We start from the raw sequence: 22,224 nt of genomic DNA on the forward strand, positions 1-22,224 counted from the left end.
TTGCAGTGATTTGGAATGAGTATCATTTTAAAGTTTTGATACTAATGCCAGTTGGATACCTGATCTTCAATAACAAAGAAATACTGTGTTTTTAAGTTTGCTGAAACTGATATTGATATTACAAAAAATATTCGATTATTATTCATCTACCCAATTCATTATTTTTTTTACATCAATTTTTGTGCAATATTTTAAATATATTTTTAAAACGGACCAAGATGCATACAGAGCAGGACATCTTACAGTCAGTGCTCTCTGGTAGAAAAAAACTTTAATGGATCTGTTTCCCAATTACCTCAAATATAACATTGTTGTATTGCAGTTTGTTTTATAACTTATCAGCCCACATGTACACTAATCAATATATCTGCAGTATGCTCATATCGTCTGAAATAGCGGCCTGGTCAAATGTCTCATGGTGGAGCAGGGTAGACAGAGAGAGCAGATGATGGGTGGGAAGCAGACTGACGAGATGCTGGGTGAGGCAGAGATCCCAGCAACTTTACAGAAAAACATAACGGCATTGATAAAAGGAATTGATAAGCTTGGGGGCAGATGATTCCGGTTCCAATTCCAGTTTGACCGATTCTTAACTGGATGCTTCTTAATTCCCAGCCCTACACATACACCCAGAGACAGAGAGAGAAGACCAACGGGACCAACTAGACACAAGTTTCTGAGTTGTCATTTTAGACATTATGCATCCCTGCAAGACAGCATTTTCTTTGGTGATAATGAAACACTACACTACACTGTATAATAATGAAACTCTTGAAGATTATTACCAATAAATAGTCCCTGAAATTATGCAGAAGCTTAATTTTTCAAACGAGGTGTTGTAGTATGATCAGCAGGAGGCCATTTATGTGTAAAGTCATTTCAGTGACACTGCTTAGTAAAGAAGCTATTGAATATTTTTCTCTCTTTGGTGCTGTACTCTGTGGACAGGTCTCACAGGAGGCCAGCTCATTTTGATGTTAAGCTTGTAGCTCGTCTACCTTAGCACGGTTAGAAAGAGTCATTGTTTGTGTTTGTTTGTTTTTTCATTTATAAGTTATTGAACCCCAAATTTGGATCTGTCAGTATCCAACTTTACCTAACTACAGGGATCAACGTTCGCCACGACGGATTTCCCACTGCGGTCAAGCAAGCCAACATTTTGTGAACGACAGTCAAGCCAGCCGACCCAGGTTTTTTCTGTATGTGTATAAAATAGCCATTACTGTAATAGCGTCTTAGAACTGGTTTCACAATAAAAGCATTCCTACATACCGAAAGATGGTCAATAAAAGAAAATACTATCGGAAATGTACAGACTTTATGATATGTACTTACTTATTTGAAAACGGCAGCTGCTTCCAGAAAGAAAACCGAAGTGGTTGAGAAAGAAAAAGAAAACAAGAGAAACAACATAGTCATTCTGTATGTGGCTGGGATATCAGAGAAACTCAGGCCATCATCAGCCAGGTTAACCAACCGGTTATCAACTCAACTGAGCAGAACAAAGAGCAATCTGATTCCTCTTTTGTCTAAGAGCAAACAACCAGAAAAGGAATCTTTTCTTCAACCAGCTTCCTTCACAAGGACCAGCCACTGGCATCGAAGCAACGCAACTTATCTTTCCCATCTCATGGACTGGTAACTAATCACCAACTGGACATTACTACATGTTATAAGACTGAATGAACGGCTAAGCATAGAACTGTCATTTTGTTATAACCTGAATTATAACTTCTGCGATCTTCAGCCTGCTGGATTTTGTGTGACTTAAATGTTCACACCATCTCTGCAGGGGTCCATGCCCCACACCTCTTCTCTTTGTTTCACACACACACACACACGCACACACACACACACACACACACACACACACACACACACACACACACACACACACACACACACACACACACACACACACACACACACACACACACACACACACACACACACACACACACACACACACACACACACTTGCTGTTGGCTTTAGTTAGTTTATTTTGTTTTGTTTGTTGCATTTATTCATTTTTTAATAGATGTTTGTGTTTACAATATGTCTGTTTATTTAATATGACACAAAGATGAATGAGCCAGTCTCTACTAAGTAAAGAACTTTTAAATTTAACCGATTTATCATTTATCGGTGTTCAACCCTTAATTAGTAGTTTAATATATTTAATGAGACTTTTATATTAGTTGTCACTCCGTCTATGACAGCGGTGACCCGAGGAACTCTGGTTTAACTAGAGTAATTTTTATTATTGTCTTTGATAATTATTGCTGATAGCTAATAATTTCTTAATTAATGATAAGTTTATTGAGAATACTCAATCTCAATATGAACGTGAGTCAAGGCCCTACATTTAATTGGTTCTCTGTGTGAAGTTTAAAAAAAAATTAAAGTTATTAATTTTTAGTAATTTGTCTTTATTAATTTTATTTTTCAAATATTTCATTTGATAGTCACACTTTTGATCCAATTAAACTAGAGTACCTTCAACAATGACCTGGACAAATGAGAACATTCACAGGCTTGTGGATTGAAAACAACTCCCAAAATGCACCACAATGCACAGCTACAGAGGCCAAAATAAAACAAAAAACCTCCCACTGCTACTTCTGAGAACTCTTCCCATACCACCCAACTCCATCTTTCTCCGCTCTGCTCCTCTGGGACACCTCCAGCTGGGCCTTTTTTAGATTCTGCCACTACTATGTATATACTGTGTATACTGTATATACAGTATACAGTACAGTGTGTATACTGACTATATACTATATTATTATATATTTTTGCTGCACATTTGTATGCACATTATCCTTGTTTATTTAAATTTGTTATCTACCAATGACACAATTCTTTCATTTTTGAACAATAAAAAGAAATGATTCACTCCTGCACTCCTAGCTGTCTACACCAAAGTTCAACATTACAAACTTGAAATGAGATAACTGACTTGCATTGCAATTTAGACTTGCAAAGTAAAAAAAAAAGATGGAGGTATGACATTCATTCTGCTATCTATTTTCATCTAAGGCAACAGTAGCTTAGTAGCTCCACTTCAGCCAATAACTATTATCTATTTTCTCTACTATACACTTGGAGCAACAATACTAGGGCTACAACAATGTGAATTTGAACCATTTATTTAAGGAAATATTAACATCAAAAATAAATATGTAAACAATGACACTTGTAGTTCTTCCTGTTCCTAGTTTTCACCAGAGCCTTGTTTCATATCACATTTCTCTGCTCCGGAAAAGTTACCTGGCTGAGAGAGTGACCATCTACCAAAGTCAAATTCCATGTATGTGTGCATACTTGACCATTAAAGCTGATTCTGATTCTGATAAATCAATGCGTTCCATTAGGTTGGTAAGTTGATCTGTGCGCTTTAGGGTGCAGCAGCACAATGACAGTAGTAGGTACACATAAACAATAAGAGATAATTAATAATTTTGAAGACACAAATTACAATGTAAATTGACACCCAACATACCAACTGTCACAAAACAACCCACAGAGCCACAAAGAGACCGTCAGTCAATGTGCAGACAACAGAAGCTCCCTGCCGTTTACCTGAGCTGGTGGCTTCTCTCCAAGACTGGCCCAGTGTAACTCAATCTTAAAACCACATAAATACAGAGCCGAGCCGCACCCAAACAAACGCAAATGCACGCAAACTTCCAAGCGCCAAGGTAATGCCTGGGGTGTAATGCAGCTTGTGCTGTTGTGTGAGAATACACAGTCGATGTATAATTAAACTGCATTTACTCAGTAAGATGACAGATTAACAGAAATTCCCTGTATCTTGTGTTTGAAGTTTGAATGCTGACTTCCTGCTCTGTCATGCAGTACATTATGTTGGATGTAATGTTCCGGATGTCTGGATGTGTTGAGTGCTTTTAATGAGTATTAATATCTCTTGGTTACTATAAGAAGGAATATCCTGCTGTTGACGATCGTTATGTCAATCCCCCATTGATCCCCATGTTCAATTCAATTCAATTTTATTTATAGTGCCAAATCATAACAAAAGTTATCTCAGGACACTTTACAGAGTAGGTAAAGACAACACTATGACTTATTTATGATTTACATGGACCCAACAATTCCCCCGTAGAGTACGGTGGCAATGAAAACCTTCTCTATAACAGACAGGAACGTCGGACAGACCCAGGTCTGTGGAGGACGGCCACCTGTCTTGGCTTTACAAACAGAGAGGAAAGAAGCTCAGAGTATCAGGAAAAGTACTATCTCCCGGCAGACTAGGCCTATAGCAGCATCATTAAGCAGAACAAAATCAGCTTAAAAATAACAACATTGATAAGGGCTCGTAAGCCCTAGCTGTAAGCTTTATCAAAAAGGAAAGTTTTAAGTTTACTCTTAAATATGGGGACAGTGCCTGCCTCCCGAATAAAACTTGGGAGTTTGTTCCACAGGTGAGGAGCTTGGTAGCTGAAGGCTCTGCCTCCCATTCTACTTTTGGAGACTATAAGAATGACAAGTAGCCCTGCATTCTCAGAGCGTAGCGTTCTCATTTTAAAAGGCCCAACTTCACAGCAGATATACTACAAAGAACGGTTTTGGTCTCTATAGCTAATTTTACTATTCATGACAACTATACCATTTTTATTTAACTCACTTGTTTAAATTATATTAAGCCTAAAGTTCTGATATTGTCAACCCTACTGTAGAGTTAATATCCTCTACAAGCTGTCTTCTGGCATGTGTCAATATTTTGTATATATATTAAACTTATATTTTATATTTTATAAGTATATATAATGTTGGATACAGTGACAGATGGGTAGTTATTCAGAGGGATTAATCGTCGTCTTCATGAAGCGCTGATGAATGATGGCAGGGCTCCAGACTGCGACCAAATGGTCGCATTTTGCAGCCAAAATTAGAGTGTGCAACTGAATTTTACGTCCATGTGCAACCAGAGGTCTCGCCATATTAATATGTGAGGCTAAACAGCAACAGAGTGACAGGTAAGATAGGAACAATATGCAAGCAGTATAAGAAGAGAGTGCTGTCAGCACAGTAACACAAACACGTAACACCTGTGCTCCTGCAGCTAGTCACAGTGTTGGGACCTGACGGACCAGACCGTCTATCGGCCGCTCCCAAGCCGAGTGACAGCAGAAATTTACTAATACATATATAAGTAGTTGTCATGTCCGCAACTACTTATATATGGGACAAAATCAACAGTGTTTAACTGATTCATTGACTTTGTTTCTCCACCCAGTGAGACAGCAGGTGACAGACTTATCTGTTCAGTCAGTGTAGATACGGTTCATATGTTTAAAACACATAAACAGACTGATCTGATCAGTCAGTGTAGATACGGTTCATATTTTTAAAACACATAAACAGACTGATCTGATCCGTCAGTGTAAATACGGTTTAAAACACAGCCCTGAGTACCGTAGGCTGCAGTGTGGCTAACAAAAGTTCTATGCAAAGACACCTGCAGCACCACCACAGCTCTCTGCTAAAATCAACCTCCTGCAAAGAAAATTCTGACATTTTAAAATAGTGTTAAAATCTTTTCGCATCTTGTGGACTTTCATTCACGAATTATCATGTATTGTTTCGTCACACCCCTTATTCTGAATGTATGGTATATTTTTTTAAATATTGTAGCTACTGTCATGACAGATATGATGCTGTCGGTTTACCTTATATGTTGCATCTTCAAAAGAGCACAATAAAAATGTGACACTGAATTTGAAAAAGCAAATTGTAATTTCTGCATCTATTATTAATTTACTGTGTGTGCCCCTAAAATTTCTGGCGGGGCTCCTAAAACTTAGCTCCTAGGGAAAAAAGTTAGTCTGTAGCCCTGTGATGAGATGTCTGTCTGCGGAAGGCTCCTGTTGGCTCATCCAGGGATTGAGGTAAACTAGAGAAATATTTTTGTAGATAATTGTCTTGATTACTCTATTCATTGCTTCTGCATCCACCCCAGTGTAGTCGAGATAAATGTAATTTCGTCTGTGGTGCTCATAGCATTGAAAATTACATTTAGAAATTTAACAGCAACCTGCCTTTCTATGTCCAGATACTCCAGATAATCCACAGAGCTTCCTGTTAGTTTTTATTGGGGCTATTTCTACATTTACATGGAGACATGGAGATGGGGAATTGATCCTTTGAACCTCCCCAAAATTAAGTAACCTTTTTGCTTATCCTTATATTAGCCAGATGCAGAGTTTATCCTCTTCTCAGCTAACATGAACAGCTGTGCTGATAGATAGATAGATAGATAGATAACTTTATTTATCCCCGAGGGGAAATTTAGGTCATCGCAGGAGTGGTACAGAGCAATCAGAAGTATGAAAAATAAGATAAAATACAAAATATGAACAACAATAAAATAAAAGTACAGTATTGCAGATAAACACTATATTACAATGTGCTATGTGGATTTTAATGTGCAAGAGCGATAAAGGTGCATTTCAGTGCATTGATAGTGCCCTATTCGCTAAAACCAAGGATTAAGTATTTGTTTGTTTTCAGTTCACTCATTACTGAGATGGATTGTACTCTGTAGCAGATTGTCTTCAGTAGTCCCACCAGCCATGACTGCTGTTACTAACTCTGCAGCATTATCTTACTCACTGGGTTGTGATTTTGTGTTTGGGACAGAAGAGGTGGGTTTTGTTTGTACTTGACTTTGCTTCTGCTGGGAGTTTCTGTACATATGTTGTGTGCACTGGGGTGTTTTGTTCACTTAGCTGAGTTATGTATGTTTTGTGTTCACAGTATGGCAGAAGCCCCCTGCACTTGGCTGCCTACAAAGGCCACATTGAGGTTGTGCATGTCCTGCTCAGAGCTGGCTGCAGCCTGGACATCCAAGATGATGTGAGTAGAGTCATCTGTGAGCGGCGGCAGACATTTTTCCAATTTTCCTCCACTTAGAGCTCTCTGCATTGGTGGTTACCAGTGAATTGTTTCTCTTTTCGCTTTAATTTCTATTTTTTTTTTTTTTTCCCCAAAATCTTTTCATTGGGATTTTCCAAAAACACTGACAATAAAGTGTGGAGAAACAGAAAAGGACATTTGCAACAGTATGTCAACAAATCCCTTGAACCCCGTCCCACTCCCCCACAAACTCAACCACATCAGGTCAGAACCAGACTGGGACAAGCCACAAACCTACATACACATACAGAGAAAAGGGCAGAGAGAAAGAAGACGAGGAGAGAGATAGAAAGGAGATAAAAAAAATAAGTAAATAAAAATAAATCAACGGTGTCCAAGCACCCCTTGCAACTCTGACCTAGCGACCCACAGAGGCGATGCAATTCGAACCCGCAGGTCCATGGGCAAGTCGCAGCTTGAACACAGCACAGATTGTAGTTTGAAAAAGAAAGTGTAGGTATGTTAATTAGTAGATATTGCGTTTGTTTACATAATGCATGCATTACTCAATTCTGAATAACAGCCCCAACTTGTGGCCAATTTTGCACAGACCCTAAGTGCAACTCAGGAAATAACTTTTCCAAGTTGTGTGATAATCAGAGAAACTACTTCAAAGTAATGCACCATTTCCTGTTTTGACTCCAGTGTACCAAGTCTTTCCTCTATAACTTTCATATTGTTTGGATTAGGAAATTTGTTTTGATAACTTTTGACCGTAGGGTTAGAAAGATTGTGTGCAAAATTTTATGCTGATGAGACTCTTGGCCTAGGATGAGTTCGCAAAAGTAGGTTTTTAAGATTTTTCGCATGATTTGTGTATTTTTCATTTTTGTGTAACAGCGCCAACGAATGTACGATTGACCTCAAATTTTGCACAGAGCCTGAAGTTTCCATGGAAGACTATCAGCCAGGCTTGATGTTATTCGGACTAATTATTGCGAAGATATGCAAACAACTTCCTGTATGTTGTATTAATATAAGGAAGTATCCTTATATTAGTACAACATACAGGAAGTTGTTTTTCATAAAATACATGTTTTGGAAAATTACAATTCTTTTGGTAACTTTTCATCAATATGCTTAAAGGATAATTCCTGCAAAGTATCTTGGTGATCGTACTCTTAGCCTAGGAGGAGTTTGAAAAAATAGGTTTTTCATTTTTTGCAATTTTTGTGCAAAAATACTAGGCAGAAATGTGCCGCCGTCTAAATCCCAAGATCCAGCGCCTTTAAGAGAACATGTGGATGTAAGAAATCTATATGTGCAATTTACTATACGATGTGGACGTTAGAGGCCAAAAAGCCTTTTTCTTGATTATAGAACCACCTTGTGGTGGACATGTCATTTTTTGTGTGTTCCATGGAGGGAACCAGTCTATACCTCCCCTGAAAGTTTTGTTTCCATAACTTGTACGGTTAATGCTCCAGTATGAGTGATATTCAAAACAGCACCACCTCCAGGATGATTGATGTCATATTATTCTCAAAGACTCAGACAAACATCAGAAACTATTATTCTAAGTTTCTTGTTAATCTGAATTATAATTGCTAAGATATGAATTCTGCATAACAGCGCCGTCGTGGTTGGTTGGTGTGATTTTTTTGTAGCAAGCCTCAGTAAGACATAGGAAACTAGATTGCCAAGTTTTGTGTCGATCCAACACAATTTGAGGAAGATACGCAGCACTTCCTGTTTTAACTGTATTCTACAGGAAATTGATCCTCTATAACTTCCGCATTTATAAGTGTATCAAAATTATTTTGTTACTTTTGGTCAGGACCATCCAAACATTACGTGTACCAAGTTTCCTCTTGATCTGATACTTGGCCTAGGAGGAGTTTTGAAAAAGTAGCTTTTGCATATATCGCGATCCTGCGGGAAAAAAAGTCAAGGCGATATGGGTGTGGCCTATATCCCGAGATTCATGTGTGTTCAGGGAAAGCCTGAATTTTGAATGTGCGAAGTACGATGTGGGAGTTACAAGCAAAAACGCGTTCAACTTGAGTATAGCGCCACATGCTGGTGAACATGAGTCATTTTTTGTGTCTGCCATAAGTGCAGGGGGCTGATCCAAAGTTCAAAATTTCACCTCCATAACTTGTAGTGTGTGGGCTGTGGAGTTTTACCGATGGAAAATTCACCACCGTTGGTACTGGGAGCCACACTGCTGCTTGCATTGCCCCTATTAAAATAAATAAAAGAGGGGGGGATTCTGAAATTAATAAAAAGAACTTCTTTAACCCAGTGAGTATATGATGGAGGGCGGGTGAGCTCCCAATCAAGCAGAATCAGCCGGCGAGTCAGCAAGGTTGAGAAAGTCAGGCCCCGTCTCAGTGGGGAGGTCAATGTCAGGAGGGGAGCCAAAAATAGCTGATATTGAGTTAGGGGGAATAATCTGTCCATAAAAGCATCCTCACTCACTCACTCATCACTCACTCACTCATCTTCAACCGCTTATCCGGGGTCGGGTCGCGGGGACAGCAGCTCTAGCAGGGGACCCCAAACTTCCCTTTCCCGGGCCAAATCAACCAGCTCTGGGGGATCCCGAGGCGTTCCCAAGCTAGTGTGGAGATATAATCTCTCCACCTATTCCTGGGTCTTTCCAGAGGCGTCCACCCAGCTGGACGTGCCCGGAACACCTCCCTAGGGAGGCACCCAGAGGGCATCCTTACTAGATGCCCAAACCAACTCAACTGGCTCCTTTCAATGCAAAGGAGCAGCGGCCCTCACGGATGGCTGAACTTCTCACCCTATCTCTAAGGGAGACTCCAGCCACCCTCCTGAGAAAACCCATTTTAGCCACTTGTACCCGCAACCTTGTTCTTTCGGTCATGACCCAGCTTCCATGACCATAGGTGAGGGTAGGAACAAAGATTGACTGGTAGATCGAGAGCTTTGCCTTCCGGCTCAACTCTCTTTTCCTCACAACGGTGTGGTAGAGCGACTGCAACACCGCCCCCGCTGCTCCGATTTTCCGGCCAAACTCACACTCCATCGTCCCCTCACTCTTCCCGAGGTACTTGAACTCCTTCACTTGGGGTAACCACTCATTCCCTACCTGGAGTAAGCAATCAGTTTCCTGCTGAGAGCCATGGCCTCAAATTTAGAGGTGCTGATCCTCATCCTAGCCGTTTCACACTCGGCTGCAAACCGATCCAGTGAGTGCTGAGGGTCACTGACCGACTGCGCCATCAGGACCACATCATCTGCAAAGAGCAGAGACCAGATCCTCAGCCCACCGAACTGCAACCCCTCCCCACCACAACTACGCCTAGATATCCTGTCCAGGAAAATCACAAACAGGATTGGTGACAAAGCGCACCCCTGGCGGAGGCCAACTCCCTCTGGGAACGAATCCGACTTACTGTCGAGGATCCGGAAACAGCTCTCGCTTTGGGTGTACAGAGATTGGATGCCCCACGGAAGTCACCCCCTCACCCCATACTCCCGCAGCACCTCCTACAGTATCTCCCGGGGGACCTGGTCATATGCCTTCTCCAGATCCACAAAGCACATGTAGACTGGATGGGCATACTCCAAGGCCCCCTCCAGGATCCTTGCGAGAGTGAAGAGCTGGTCCGTTGTTCCACGTCCAGGACGGAATCCGCATTTTTCCTCTTCAATCTGAGGTTTGACTATAGGACGAACCCTCCTTTCCAGCACCTTGGAGTAGACTTTACCAGGGAGGCTGAGTAGTGTGATACCCCTGTAATTGGCACACACCCTCTGGTTCCCCTTTTTAAATAGGGGAACCACAACCACCAGAGATATTGACAATGATTCCCCATCAGCCTCCAGCTCTGCCTCTACAAAAGAGAACGTGTTAGTCTGATTAAGGAGTTCCTCAAAGTGCTCCTTCCACCGCCCGATTACCTCATTGGCTGAGGTCACCAGCGTTCCGTCCTTACTGCAAACAGCTTGGACGGTTCCCCGTTTCCTCCTCCTGAGGTGTTGAATGGTTTTCCAGAAGCACCTTGGTGCTGCCCGAAAGTCCTTCTCCATTACTTCTCCGAACTCCTCCCACACCCGCTACTTTGCGTCTGACACAGAAGAGGCTGCAGCCCTTGTGGCCCGAAGTCTTCTGGGATAACATATCCCTGAAGGCCTCCTTCTTCAGTCGGACAGCTTTCCTGACCACTGGTTTCCACCAGGGTGTTCGAGGGTTACCCCCCCTTGAGGCACCTAAGACCTTGAGGCCACAGCTCACCGCTGCAGCTTCAGCAATGGAAGCTTTGAACTTTGCCCACTCTGGTTCAATGCCCCCAACCTCCAAAGGGATGTCAGAAAAGCTCTGCCGGAGGTGTGAGTTGAAGATCTCTCGGACAGGGGTCTCCTCCAGACGTTCCCAGTTCACCCGCACTACTCATTTGGGCTTACCTGGTCTGTCCAGAATCTTCCCCCATCCTCTGACCCTGAGTTGGTCAATCATCGACCTTTGGCCTAGGGTGCTCTGGTACCACGTACACTTATGAGCATCCTTATGTTCGAAATGTTCCGGAAACCAAGAATTAAATATGCTTAAAATAATGCCTTCAACTCGCCAAGGAAAGTGAAAGGTTGGGTCTCCCCTGTTTAAGGAATTACTATTATGTTGCAAAAATAGCTCCCCTTCCATTCTGGTGTAATGAAACTTATATAACTAGGTGAAAGGAGTCCAGTCAGTCAAAACAGTGGCGGATATGGGTCTAATGTGTCATATAGAAAAGTTGGAGAACCCCTGGTTGACCCACACACTCCAAGCCTGGCAAAAGGTAATTAATTCTTTTGAGATCCATAGAATGTTAAGAATTTTCAGATGGTTTGCTTATGACTCGGATTTCAAATCATGGACAATATATGGTCTCACAACATTCTCTTCACTTACTCAAAGAAACACTGTGCACAGTTTTGAGTCCTTGTGGGTAAGACATGGGTGGCACGAAACGAATTTTATAGATGCTTTCAGCTACGACCATGTATTAATCATGAATATAAACTGACGGAACTTTCAGATGTTGAATTAGAATTTTACTACATTTTGAATACTGCCATGACCATGACCCTGACCCCTTCTAACTCCATTTCAAAACTGTAGACAGCTCTCTCCCATACCACTGGTAATAACGCTTTATATATTAAAGGTAAATGAGAAAAGGAATCCGCACCGCGCCCCGGGCTTTAGGGTACTTGTCCCCCCTCCCTCTCCCCCCGCGCCCCAGGCCCATTTGTACTCACACTGCCTGGGCCTCGCGCAAATGCTTCTTGCTGTCCCTACGTCATCAAGCCGTACCACGTCACACGCATTGATTGACGTCATCGCGATGCGTCGCTTTGTTTACAAATCTTTCCATAGACCTCTGAGTTTTTGTGCGTCTTGTCCGACTGTTTTTTAATATTTTCATCCGACCAAAATCTGCAGTAAACACTCCACCTCCGGCTCAACTATAGCTAACCACTACTATATCTTCTGGGATTGTCCAAAGTTAAATGTGCAGGGGAGCTGGGGATCAAAACTGCCATTCTTTTGAATGGAGGACGACCCACTCTACCACTGATCCACAGCCGCCCCCTTGTCATACTTCTATGACAGCAGAAGGTGGCCACTCTGGTTCCTGTACATAGTCTCATGTAAATCGTTCCATCTATGATAAAGTTGTATCAGAGTTTTTTTCTCTTTTCTCTATCTACCCCTGGCTAAGTGTCAGTACTGTCCTCAAAAGGATAATGAATATCTACTGATGTTGTTCTATCTCAATTGCTGTGAAACATGACTTAATATGAGGAGAGCAGACAACATAAAGGATGACGTCACCCGATCCACGATCCATGACTATACTCTTTGGACTTGTTTGCCTGGATGTCTGGTGTTACATTCCTTCTTCTTGACTCAAAACAAACAAACAGAACTGGAAGGACATGTGTTTTATGTCCACTAAATGTTACTATGCAGGTGTTTTTACTTGTCCATCCTAAATAAAGATAAAATATTTAAAAAAAAAACAGAGGGAAAAACGCCATGGGTTAAAGAACTATTAACAATGGATAAAATACTTGGTCCAACTGTGTTAAAAACCTCTTTTAGAAATTTAGTAGGAATAAAATCAAGGCTGCATGTGGTTGGTTTCATGTCTGATCAAATGTCTGATAAGAAAGAAAGGGAAACAGGTTGAAAATCGCAAAAATGTGTTTAAAAAAAAAAGCCTCTACTGGTGGATAAAATACTGTCTGGGGGAGTGATCTGTTGCCTAATAAAATTGACATTTTCTTTAAAAAACTGTAAAAACTCCTTGCAGGTCTGTTGTGTTGCATCAGTAAATTTGGAGGGAGAGGGGGAGGTGACTAAATCTAAAACCTTAAATAAAACTCTGGGGTTAGAACGGTTCTCTAAAATCAGTTTGGAAAAGTAAGGTCTTATTTGCTTCTTTTACTGCATTTTGATATTTTTTTGATTCAATCTTTCCATATTTTCTTAAAACATGGATGCCAGTCTTTTTTCCAATTTCTTTCATTTTTCCTGCAACATCTTTTCAGTTGGTGTGTGGGCTGTTGTTTAAAATTCTTCTTTTTCATTTGAAAAGGGCAAACTAAAACCACATTGAATAAAATTGCTTTATGATCGAACACACAGATATCCTCAGATCTTAGGTTCTTGGGGCTGAGACCACTGAATAAAAACCAAGTCTAGTGTAGGACATTTACAGTGAGTGGGTTCATTTACAGCTTGGGTGAGTATAAAATAATCTAAAACATCTAAAAAATCTGTGATAAAACTTTGAGTCGGACAGCAGACATGGATATTAAAATCACCTAAGATAAGAACCCTGCCGTATTTACACATAAAGTTAGATAAAAACTCTTAAAAACTCTTGGATAATAACACTGTTGGGTTTCGGGGGTCTGTAAATGATTAGGAGTTATTTAATTTATCATAAAACCAAGGTGTTCAAATGAAATAAAAGCATCATAACATCAACCTACTCGCCATCCCAGTTAGACCGGGTTGATGTAAAAGCTTATAATTTTGGGGGGTTGATGAAAAAAAGTCCACCATATTAAAAGTAATAAAATCCTGAAATAAAAAAGGACTTATTGTGCAATTCAATTCAAATATTGACATTAGAAAGACAGAAGTTGACTGGAGGAGATGGGGAGTTGCTGGCAGAAGACTGGGGAGTTTTCAGATTGATCTGAATTAGATTTTTATTGTTTCCATGGTGGGAAGACCATGGACACAAAGGACGGTGGCCTGAGGTATGTTGTGTTGTAGGGAATCCTGGCGGGTGTGAGAAGAAACTCTGGTGGTAATGACAGGTGTGGTCGGCAGAGGGCGCTGGCGGGGGAAAACGTAGACCGGGAGGCTGGAGGTGACGGTGGATGTTCCGGGGAGAAGGGGGTGTATGAGGTAAACAGTCATGCACGTGAATTTTATTGAATGGTGTGGTTAATGTTTGCCATTAACATACTGCTACCCATCCTGTTTGGGTGAATGCCGTCAAGTTTAAAAAAGAATAGATTAAAATTTTTAATAAAACTAAAGTTAAGAGCTGTGCAGGTGGACTGGATATGGACACATATGTATATACACATATATTGTATATGCATACACACACACACACACACACACATATACCGTATATATATATATATATATATATATATATATATATATACATACATACAGTACATACGCACATACATACATATGCACATACATATGAAGAAATATAATACTCTCGAGTTTAACAGAGGTAAAGCCATTTCATCTAAATGAGATACCATCACCATAATAGAAAACAGACATACATAAAACGTTAGTGAATTTACATCAGCCTTAAGTTGAAAGGGTAGTAATAACAAGGTAACCTGGCGCCAGGCATGGCTACCTGTTAAGAACAGCCAGGTTAAAATCAGATCCCAACTGATAGCATAACGTAATAGGAAAACAGTTTAAACACAGGCAGGCCTCGCCAGTGTAAAGAAACACAGCACTTAACTGTACTGAATTCTTATCAGTCCTTCAACTGTCAGTCACTGGGTTAGACATTTCAATTAAACAGAGCGACAACCATGGCTAATTGCTTACAACAACAACAATGTTGGAGTAAAGCCCCCATTTAGCATAGCCTGTCAGATTACCATGGTAGACCTGCGAGAACGTGCCCCATTAAATCAGTCCTCCGTAGATCCGTTTTAGTGTCGGCGGTGAGATTTGCTAAAATCTTGGGCATCCTTGAGCGAAGCGAGCTGTCTCCTCTTCCCCTCTGTGGTTGTGATGAACAGCCTAGCCAGGTAATGGAGGGCTGGTTTGAGGCTGAGGTTATACAGCTCCTTAATGACATTGCGATACACTGAGCGTTGTTTCAGTATCTCAGGACAGTAGTCCTCGAATATGTGGATCAGAGAATCTTTGTATTTCAGCTTGCCCCGCAGCTTTCGAGCCTTGTTTGTATGAGTTTATATATATTTCTGTGGGAGTTTTCATAAGCAGTGTGTCGCCTTACTGACTGAATTACTTATTTGTGAACCTTTCAATCCGCTTGTTAAGTCTGACGTCACGCGTGACGTAACATCCTTTTCCGGGTCCAGCGCTCTTTCAGATCGGAAAAAACAAGCGACTATGACGGAACCAGTCAATCTCTTTACAATAACTTCCTTTTTTAGCGAGGCACCATTGAGAGTACAAAAGGGTCTAAATTCTTTTAACTCCAATAGAGTCGTCAGTGTAGCTGTTTTGCCAGGTGGAATAATCAAGGGTAGCGTCCAGGCATCCATGAAAAAAAAAGTTTACCAGGTTGAGGTGAGTTAGAAGTTAGCCGTGAACTAGCTAGCTAGTTGACATCTAAAGATGATATGTATTATTTAAAACACACACACAGAAAACAAACGTCCAGGGGTCTATTCCAGAAAGCTGGTTTAACAAACTCAGCCTAACCCTGAACTCTGACTTGAACCCTGCGATAGAAAATCTGAGTTTTCGGGTCCAAATAAGCTGGAGCGCCGATACTACGTTTCACCGCAACGAGTAAATAAAAGGCAGCGCCGCCATTTAAATATGCGAACTGTGTGCATTTATCTTTAAAAGAAACCTCAGTCAGAGCAGGGAAAGGTGTCAATAAGTTAACACAATGAAGTTTTATTCAGTGGTGTCCATTAATACATCATTTAGACTTACATTTACAGACTTACATTTCTTAATAGATGATAAAGTTGTGAATCTGACTGTGTATGGCTTATTGTGTACTGTGTTGGCTGTAGCTAACATCTTTAATCTGACAGGGATAAAACACAGGGGCCAGCAATTGAAGATTAGAGATATAGTTGAAGTTCAAATATATAGAGATTAAAGATATAGAGAAATGACTGTAAACTCACAATCTGATCCAGTAATAATTTGGTCTGTGATTAGATATGCGGTTTGATACAGACTGAATCGATGAGGTAATAAACTGTGTCTGGCTCTGTGAGAGGGAGGAGACAGAGAGAACGTCTGGGTTTGTTATCATAGTAACTGACCCAGAGTTTAAGTTACCTCTCTTTCTGGAACTGAAACCCAGAGTTTCTCTCATCTCAGGTTTTCACTAAACCCGCTTTCTGGAATCCACCCCACTACTGCTATAACTCTGGACGTAAACAAAGTTGAAAAACTAAATATGTATGAGCCAGGTTTTGGAGGGTTAGTGAAGTTAGGCTAGTTGACATTTAATGATCTGCCACCCCCTGTCTAGCTACACAAGCATTGTTGAAAATATAAACACAGCGCAGGCAATGTCTTTTAGATGTGTTAGGGTGAGCGGTAAAACTGTTTTCAATATAGGTGCATGTTGAGGGTCAGGCAGTGAGGTACAGTGCCTGTGAGTGCCCAATCGGCAGAGACAAGTGCCACCATATGGCAGCCTTGCTGATTTGGGTGGAGAAAAACGTGTCACGCACCGACGTGGAATGCGCGTGGAGGAGGGCAAAGACACCAAAATCAGATCAGATTGCAGCCAAGAGAGTGTCTGAGATGACACCATCCACAACACGAGGTTAGTAATTAATTTACAAGTGATACTGATGTGGTTGTTGGTTTAATTTATTTGCTTAACCTTGTTTTGAACAAATATTTATGAAAATATTATACAAAAACATGCAATTTAGGTTTAATCTGAAGAGCAAAACCTGACATTTAGCAAATCAGACAGCAAAAAGGGTTCAAATTTAGTATATACATTGTTTGCTAAATAAATGATGGGATCTGTTGACTTCTTGTATTAAATAAAAGAGAAATGTGCCTTGATGTAAAATGAATTATTGCTTTGTGACTAAATTAATTAATTAATAAATAAATTCTATGGACATGACATGTACCCCTAATTATAGAATGACCCATCAACACTTGAAATAATCTCAATAACTATTATTTCAGCTGGAATCAAAAGACCCGTCACCCAGGAGGACAAGGATTGGGCTCTTGCGTCCTTGTCACAACTTGGGCGTTTCGCTGGAATGGGGTGGATTTTGAGTCCAGATACACCTCAGGTACGATTTATGTCATTTGTATTTTACCAGAAACATCACAATTACACTACATTAAACCAGTGACAATTCAGCTAGAGTATAGTCATCCCACACTCAATAATTTTGTATAATGTCAAGTTTGAGCAACTTTTGAAGCAATATTTTCATAATTTCTCATAACTTGAACCAGGGGTGTCAAACTAGTGTAATGTGTAGTTAAAACAAATATTACATAGTTTAGGCCCCTGACAAATTTGGTTTGACACGTAATGTAAACTACACAGATATGTCTGTAAACTCCTTGCAAGTTACAGACATCAGACTCTCCCCTTTAATTTAAAGGTATTTTGAATACACTATGTGGCCAAAAGTATGCGGATATTTCAAAATATCTGACACTGTGTGCTTAACATTAAATCCAGACTCTCCCTGCCAAGACTTTCGATGGTTTGGTGACCAGCCCAGGTTTTGCACAAGCTGAGAATAAGACTCTTTATGTGCTGCCATTGCTTGCTGTCACTGAGCAGGAGAAGGAGCACATTGAGGGAGCCACAGTTGGGCAAGCGAAGAACGCATTATGGTAAGAAACGCATTAATAGAAACAATACAAAACTAGTAACTGAAACTGCTAAACATTTCAGAAACTTTGAGAAATTGTAGCTGCAGAGGGTGTGTTAAGCAGCAACCATCACCATCTCTCTTATTTTGGATTTCTTCATAACAGGTCAGCATATGGCAAGAAGCGAATCACTGCCAGCAACTTCGGTTTGGTCTTGGCAGCGGTCAAGCGAAACTCTTACCCGCCTTCCTTGTTCAAAACCCTGCTTGGCCATTACAACCTCAAAGAAGGATCTAAAGTATGTTGTGGGTAATAAATGATTATTTGTATTGAAGGCATCTGTGCTCCTAAGAATACACTTAATAAGCAAGTAGTCACCAACCTGCTCCTGGGGAGTTACTGCCCTGCATGTTTTTGGCATCTCCCCACTCTCTCCAGGCGCTAAGTGCTATTTTTTTTTTTTCAAGGCATGTGATTGGGGAATCGTCCATGAGTCAAGGGCAAAGCAGGAGTACACAGAGCGCACTGGTTCCAGTATCCAGGAGAGGGGAGTGTTCCTGTCTGACAGTGGCCTACTTGGTGGATCTCCAGATGGGACAGTGTCTGATGACTGCATTATTGAGGTGAAGTGTCCGTGGTCAGCGAGAACCAAAACTGTCCTGCAGGCAGCAGAGAGTACTGATTTTTTTCTGGTGTTAGATGAGGTAACTGGTTCCCTGTCACTCAAACAAAATCACAATTACTGGCATCAGATCCAGGGCAACCTACACCTGACCAGAGCAAACAGTTGTCACCTACTTGTTTGGACTCCTCTAGACCATGTCATCCTGCAAGTGCTCAAAGACCCAACATGGGCTGCTAACATTGGCACACTGGAAACCTTCTATAAGGACTGTTTCCTACCACACATTTTGTCACATTTGTAAATTATTAAACCAGCAAGGTCTCCCTTTAACATTAAAACATCCCAAAAACACAGACATCTATTTACACATTCGATACCGACATTCAAAATTGACACCATCACAAAAAGATCATATGATTTAATGAAAAAGTTCAGCAGCCTACGCACACTTCATCTCCCACTCCTCAGCAGCTTGATACTGTATGATGGACCATCGGTTCTGCATATATCTGTATAGATTCTGTATATATCTGTATAAATTCTGTATATATCTGTATAGATTCTGTATATATCTGTATAAATCTGTATAGATTCTGTATAAATATCTGTATAGATTCTGTATAAATATCTGTATATATGCATTCTGTTCGGCTGCCCCTCGTCTGTGGAATAGTTGCAGCCCTAGTACATAAGTATTATTAGCTTAATCAAGTAAAAGAATGCAATTATTATTAGCTTCATGTAGTTAAAGAATCAGTAGTACAAGTTTGCAAGTATTATTAACTTCATGTAGTAAAAATAAAAAAGTATTATTCATGTAGATCAAACTAATTGTTGCAGCTCTAGTTCATTCGTTCATTCAGTCATTCATTCAATTTCACGGAGAATGGGTGTTTGTAAATTTGTGAGACACACACACACTTTCAATATCTTGTTGATGTTTTTTCTGAACTGGTATGGGATGTGGTGCAAAATGCCATACAATTTCAGCCTCTGAATGGATCGCTCCACATGTATCCTGGCACTGGAGATTAGTCTGTTATTGTTCACTTCCTCCTGTGTGAACTGTCCATTTACAAGAAAAGACGGGATGTTCAGCAAAACCCCCTCTGGCAAAATGTCCCGAATTGTAAAGCCCTTGTCAGCCATAACCATATCACCTGGTTGTAGATGTTGGAGAAGTCCACAGTCAGCTGTTATTGCCTTGTCTGAGGCACTCCCTCCGTACAAATCACTTGCGAAGGTAATCACTCCATTAGGAGCCACACCAATTAGAGCCTTCAGTGTGGTCCGTCCTTTGTACTGGCTGTACAAATGGCTCTGTGTGTCGAGCCTCTCCGTGTTAGAGACTGCAACCTCGGTGCAGTCAAGCACGATCCTACAGTTACGAAAGGGCCGGAAGCAGTCTGGCAGCGATGTTTGGTTCTTGGCTGTCGAGGGGATGTTGTTTTCGAGCAGACCAACATACAAAATGTCATACAGCGCACTAATGATGGTGATAAAGATGTTTGTTACTGTGGCTGTGCTACAACTAAACCTTGTTGCAAGGTCTACGTGGCCGCAATTAAGTCTAAGCTTCATTAAGGTCAGAAGCAATTGATCTACAAGGGGCATCATTTGGACAGTCCAATCAGAATGATATTGTAACTAAAATTTGGAAAGAAGCGCCTCCAAAAACAGGACGGTGGCAGCATCAGGCAATCCGGTGAAATATTGGACTCTGTCAGGATTGTTGGAAATTTGACTGAAGGAAAAAGTTTGCTTCTATTTCTCTAATTGTTTTTTCAATTTCTCATTCTCTTCTCTCAGCATCTCATTCTCTATCTCAAGCACCACATGACTAGATGTACTAGGTGTCTGTGCAGTTGCAATTTCAGCATTGTGTAGTTGATGGATTCCTTCCTCCTCACCATTGGTAGGTGTTTCTTGTGCTTGCTTCTTCCGTTTATGGGTATGGCTTAAGTGGTCGGGGTGTTGTAGGATCTTCCCCTCGTTCCATGCAAACCGCGATGGCCCAGCAGCTTTGCCATCGGGGAAGTGCCAACTGCACACCCTGGAGTTGCAGTTTGGGGTGAAGTTTTCACGCCTGTTAAAAGAAAAAGAAGAAAGAAATTGATCATCATTACATTTGTTCTTTATTATTCATGTGCACAACAATTACAGTGAAGCAGCCATTGACAATGAAAATCGCAAATCTGGGGCTCCCTACAACAATGCTCAAACAAAATATATAGAAAAAAGAAACACGCAACTAAAAATGAAAACAAAATTAAGAATCTAAGACATTAAATAGTGCAGAAGTTAAAAAATAGTAGTAAAATAGATTATAATGCTGTGGTAGCATGTGTAGACAGGTTGTGCACTAATGTATATGCATAACGTTAATGAGAACTGGTTAGGACAGGATTTAAACAGGTAACATGATGACATCAGTATCAGCTGTGCTCTTCCATGGTTAGAACAAAAACCTGTTGCTACTCCGGCCCTTTGCTGATACCCATGATTAGCTAAATTGAGCTGGGCAGCACAGATGCCATCAAAACGGATACCTCTGATATAACGTTGTGCTAAATAACAGCCAGGTGTCAATTATCCGAGTCTCAATTCAAACACCTGGTCTGTTAAGTGGTTGAAACAAACAAATAGACGCCCCGGCTATCATTTGGTATTTAACGTTAACGCTAAGTTATCCACATCTTCATGTTTCGGTTGAAACGTGAGGGTGGCCACCTAGCTAGCCGCCTTAGCTAGCTATCTCGCGTCTAGCTAGAAAAAGGGCTGAAGATCGAAACACAAAGATTTGAATTCATAACAACAAACACCCTAACTTAACCCATAACCTAGGTTATATCAGGGGTATCTGCAAAGAGCCGGTTTGGCTTTTGCGAGTTAGTGCTAACGTTAGCTAGGTAGCGAACACGGCTTTTGTTTTTCTTTATTCGTAACGTCATAAGAATAGTAACTTACCTTATCAACTGCAGCCATTTCCTCTTCTCTCTTTCATCGCAAGGGAAGCGGAAGAATGACAGCTGAATACCAGCAGTTTTTTTTTACTCTGATCTGTTCAAGCAACAGGGGACACAGCACTGTGGCATGTTGAAAAGGCGCGCCTCAGCCACCAGCGTGGACCCGGAAACAGTATTAACGGACGTTGCTACGTCACGACTTAACAAGCGGATAGAGCTTTTTAGACACTTTTTCCTGTTTGCTGTATGTGTGTATCATATCTTTATCCAGTGCTCAAACATATCCTGCTCAGTTTCTAGTGAATTTCCTTTCACGTATATATAGATGATTTAGTTGACTCTGTAGTACCAAGGTGATCAGCCCGTGGCGGTAGCGGGTCAGCCTGTGACCTACATAGACAGACTCTAAAGCGCATGCCCCTCCATATTATATTTCCAAACTCTTTGGAAATACTCTCTTAAGCCAATACCAAAAATCCAGTCCTGTTTTTTATTGAAACCCTCATCCACTCCCCGTATCACAACCACAATGACCGGTCACCACACACACACAATTTATTGAATTGAAAGTTTCACACTCATCACAGAGTTTCAATTTCCAAGATTCTAGATCCTACATTCCTAAATTCCAAGTGTCTCTTAACAGAACTTCCCATCT

The 22,224-nt window shown here is 40.9% G+C and overlaps 1 protein-coding gene across 1 annotated transcript in view; it reads left to right on the top strand.

Moving 5' to 3' along the window:
- ankrd6b (ankyrin repeat domain 6b) overlaps positions 1 to 22,224 on the top strand; it is a gene marked incomplete at its 3' end in the record, with an annotated part of 122,185 nt that overhangs the window by 45,095 nt on the left and 54,866 nt on the right. The window contains exon 3 of the mRNA XM_083933740.1: positions 6,782 to 6,880. Within this exon, the coding sequence (XP_083789866.1) occupies positions 6,782 to 6,880 (99 nt within the window). The remainder of the gene's footprint in view (positions 1 to 6,781; positions 6,881 to 22,224) is intronic.

The sequence above is a fragment of the Echiichthys vipera genome, assembly GCF_963691815.1.
Source record: "Echiichthys vipera genome assembly, chromosome: 19".
Classification (NCBI taxonomy): domain Eukaryota; kingdom Metazoa; phylum Chordata; class Actinopteri; order Perciformes; family Trachinidae; genus Echiichthys; species Echiichthys vipera.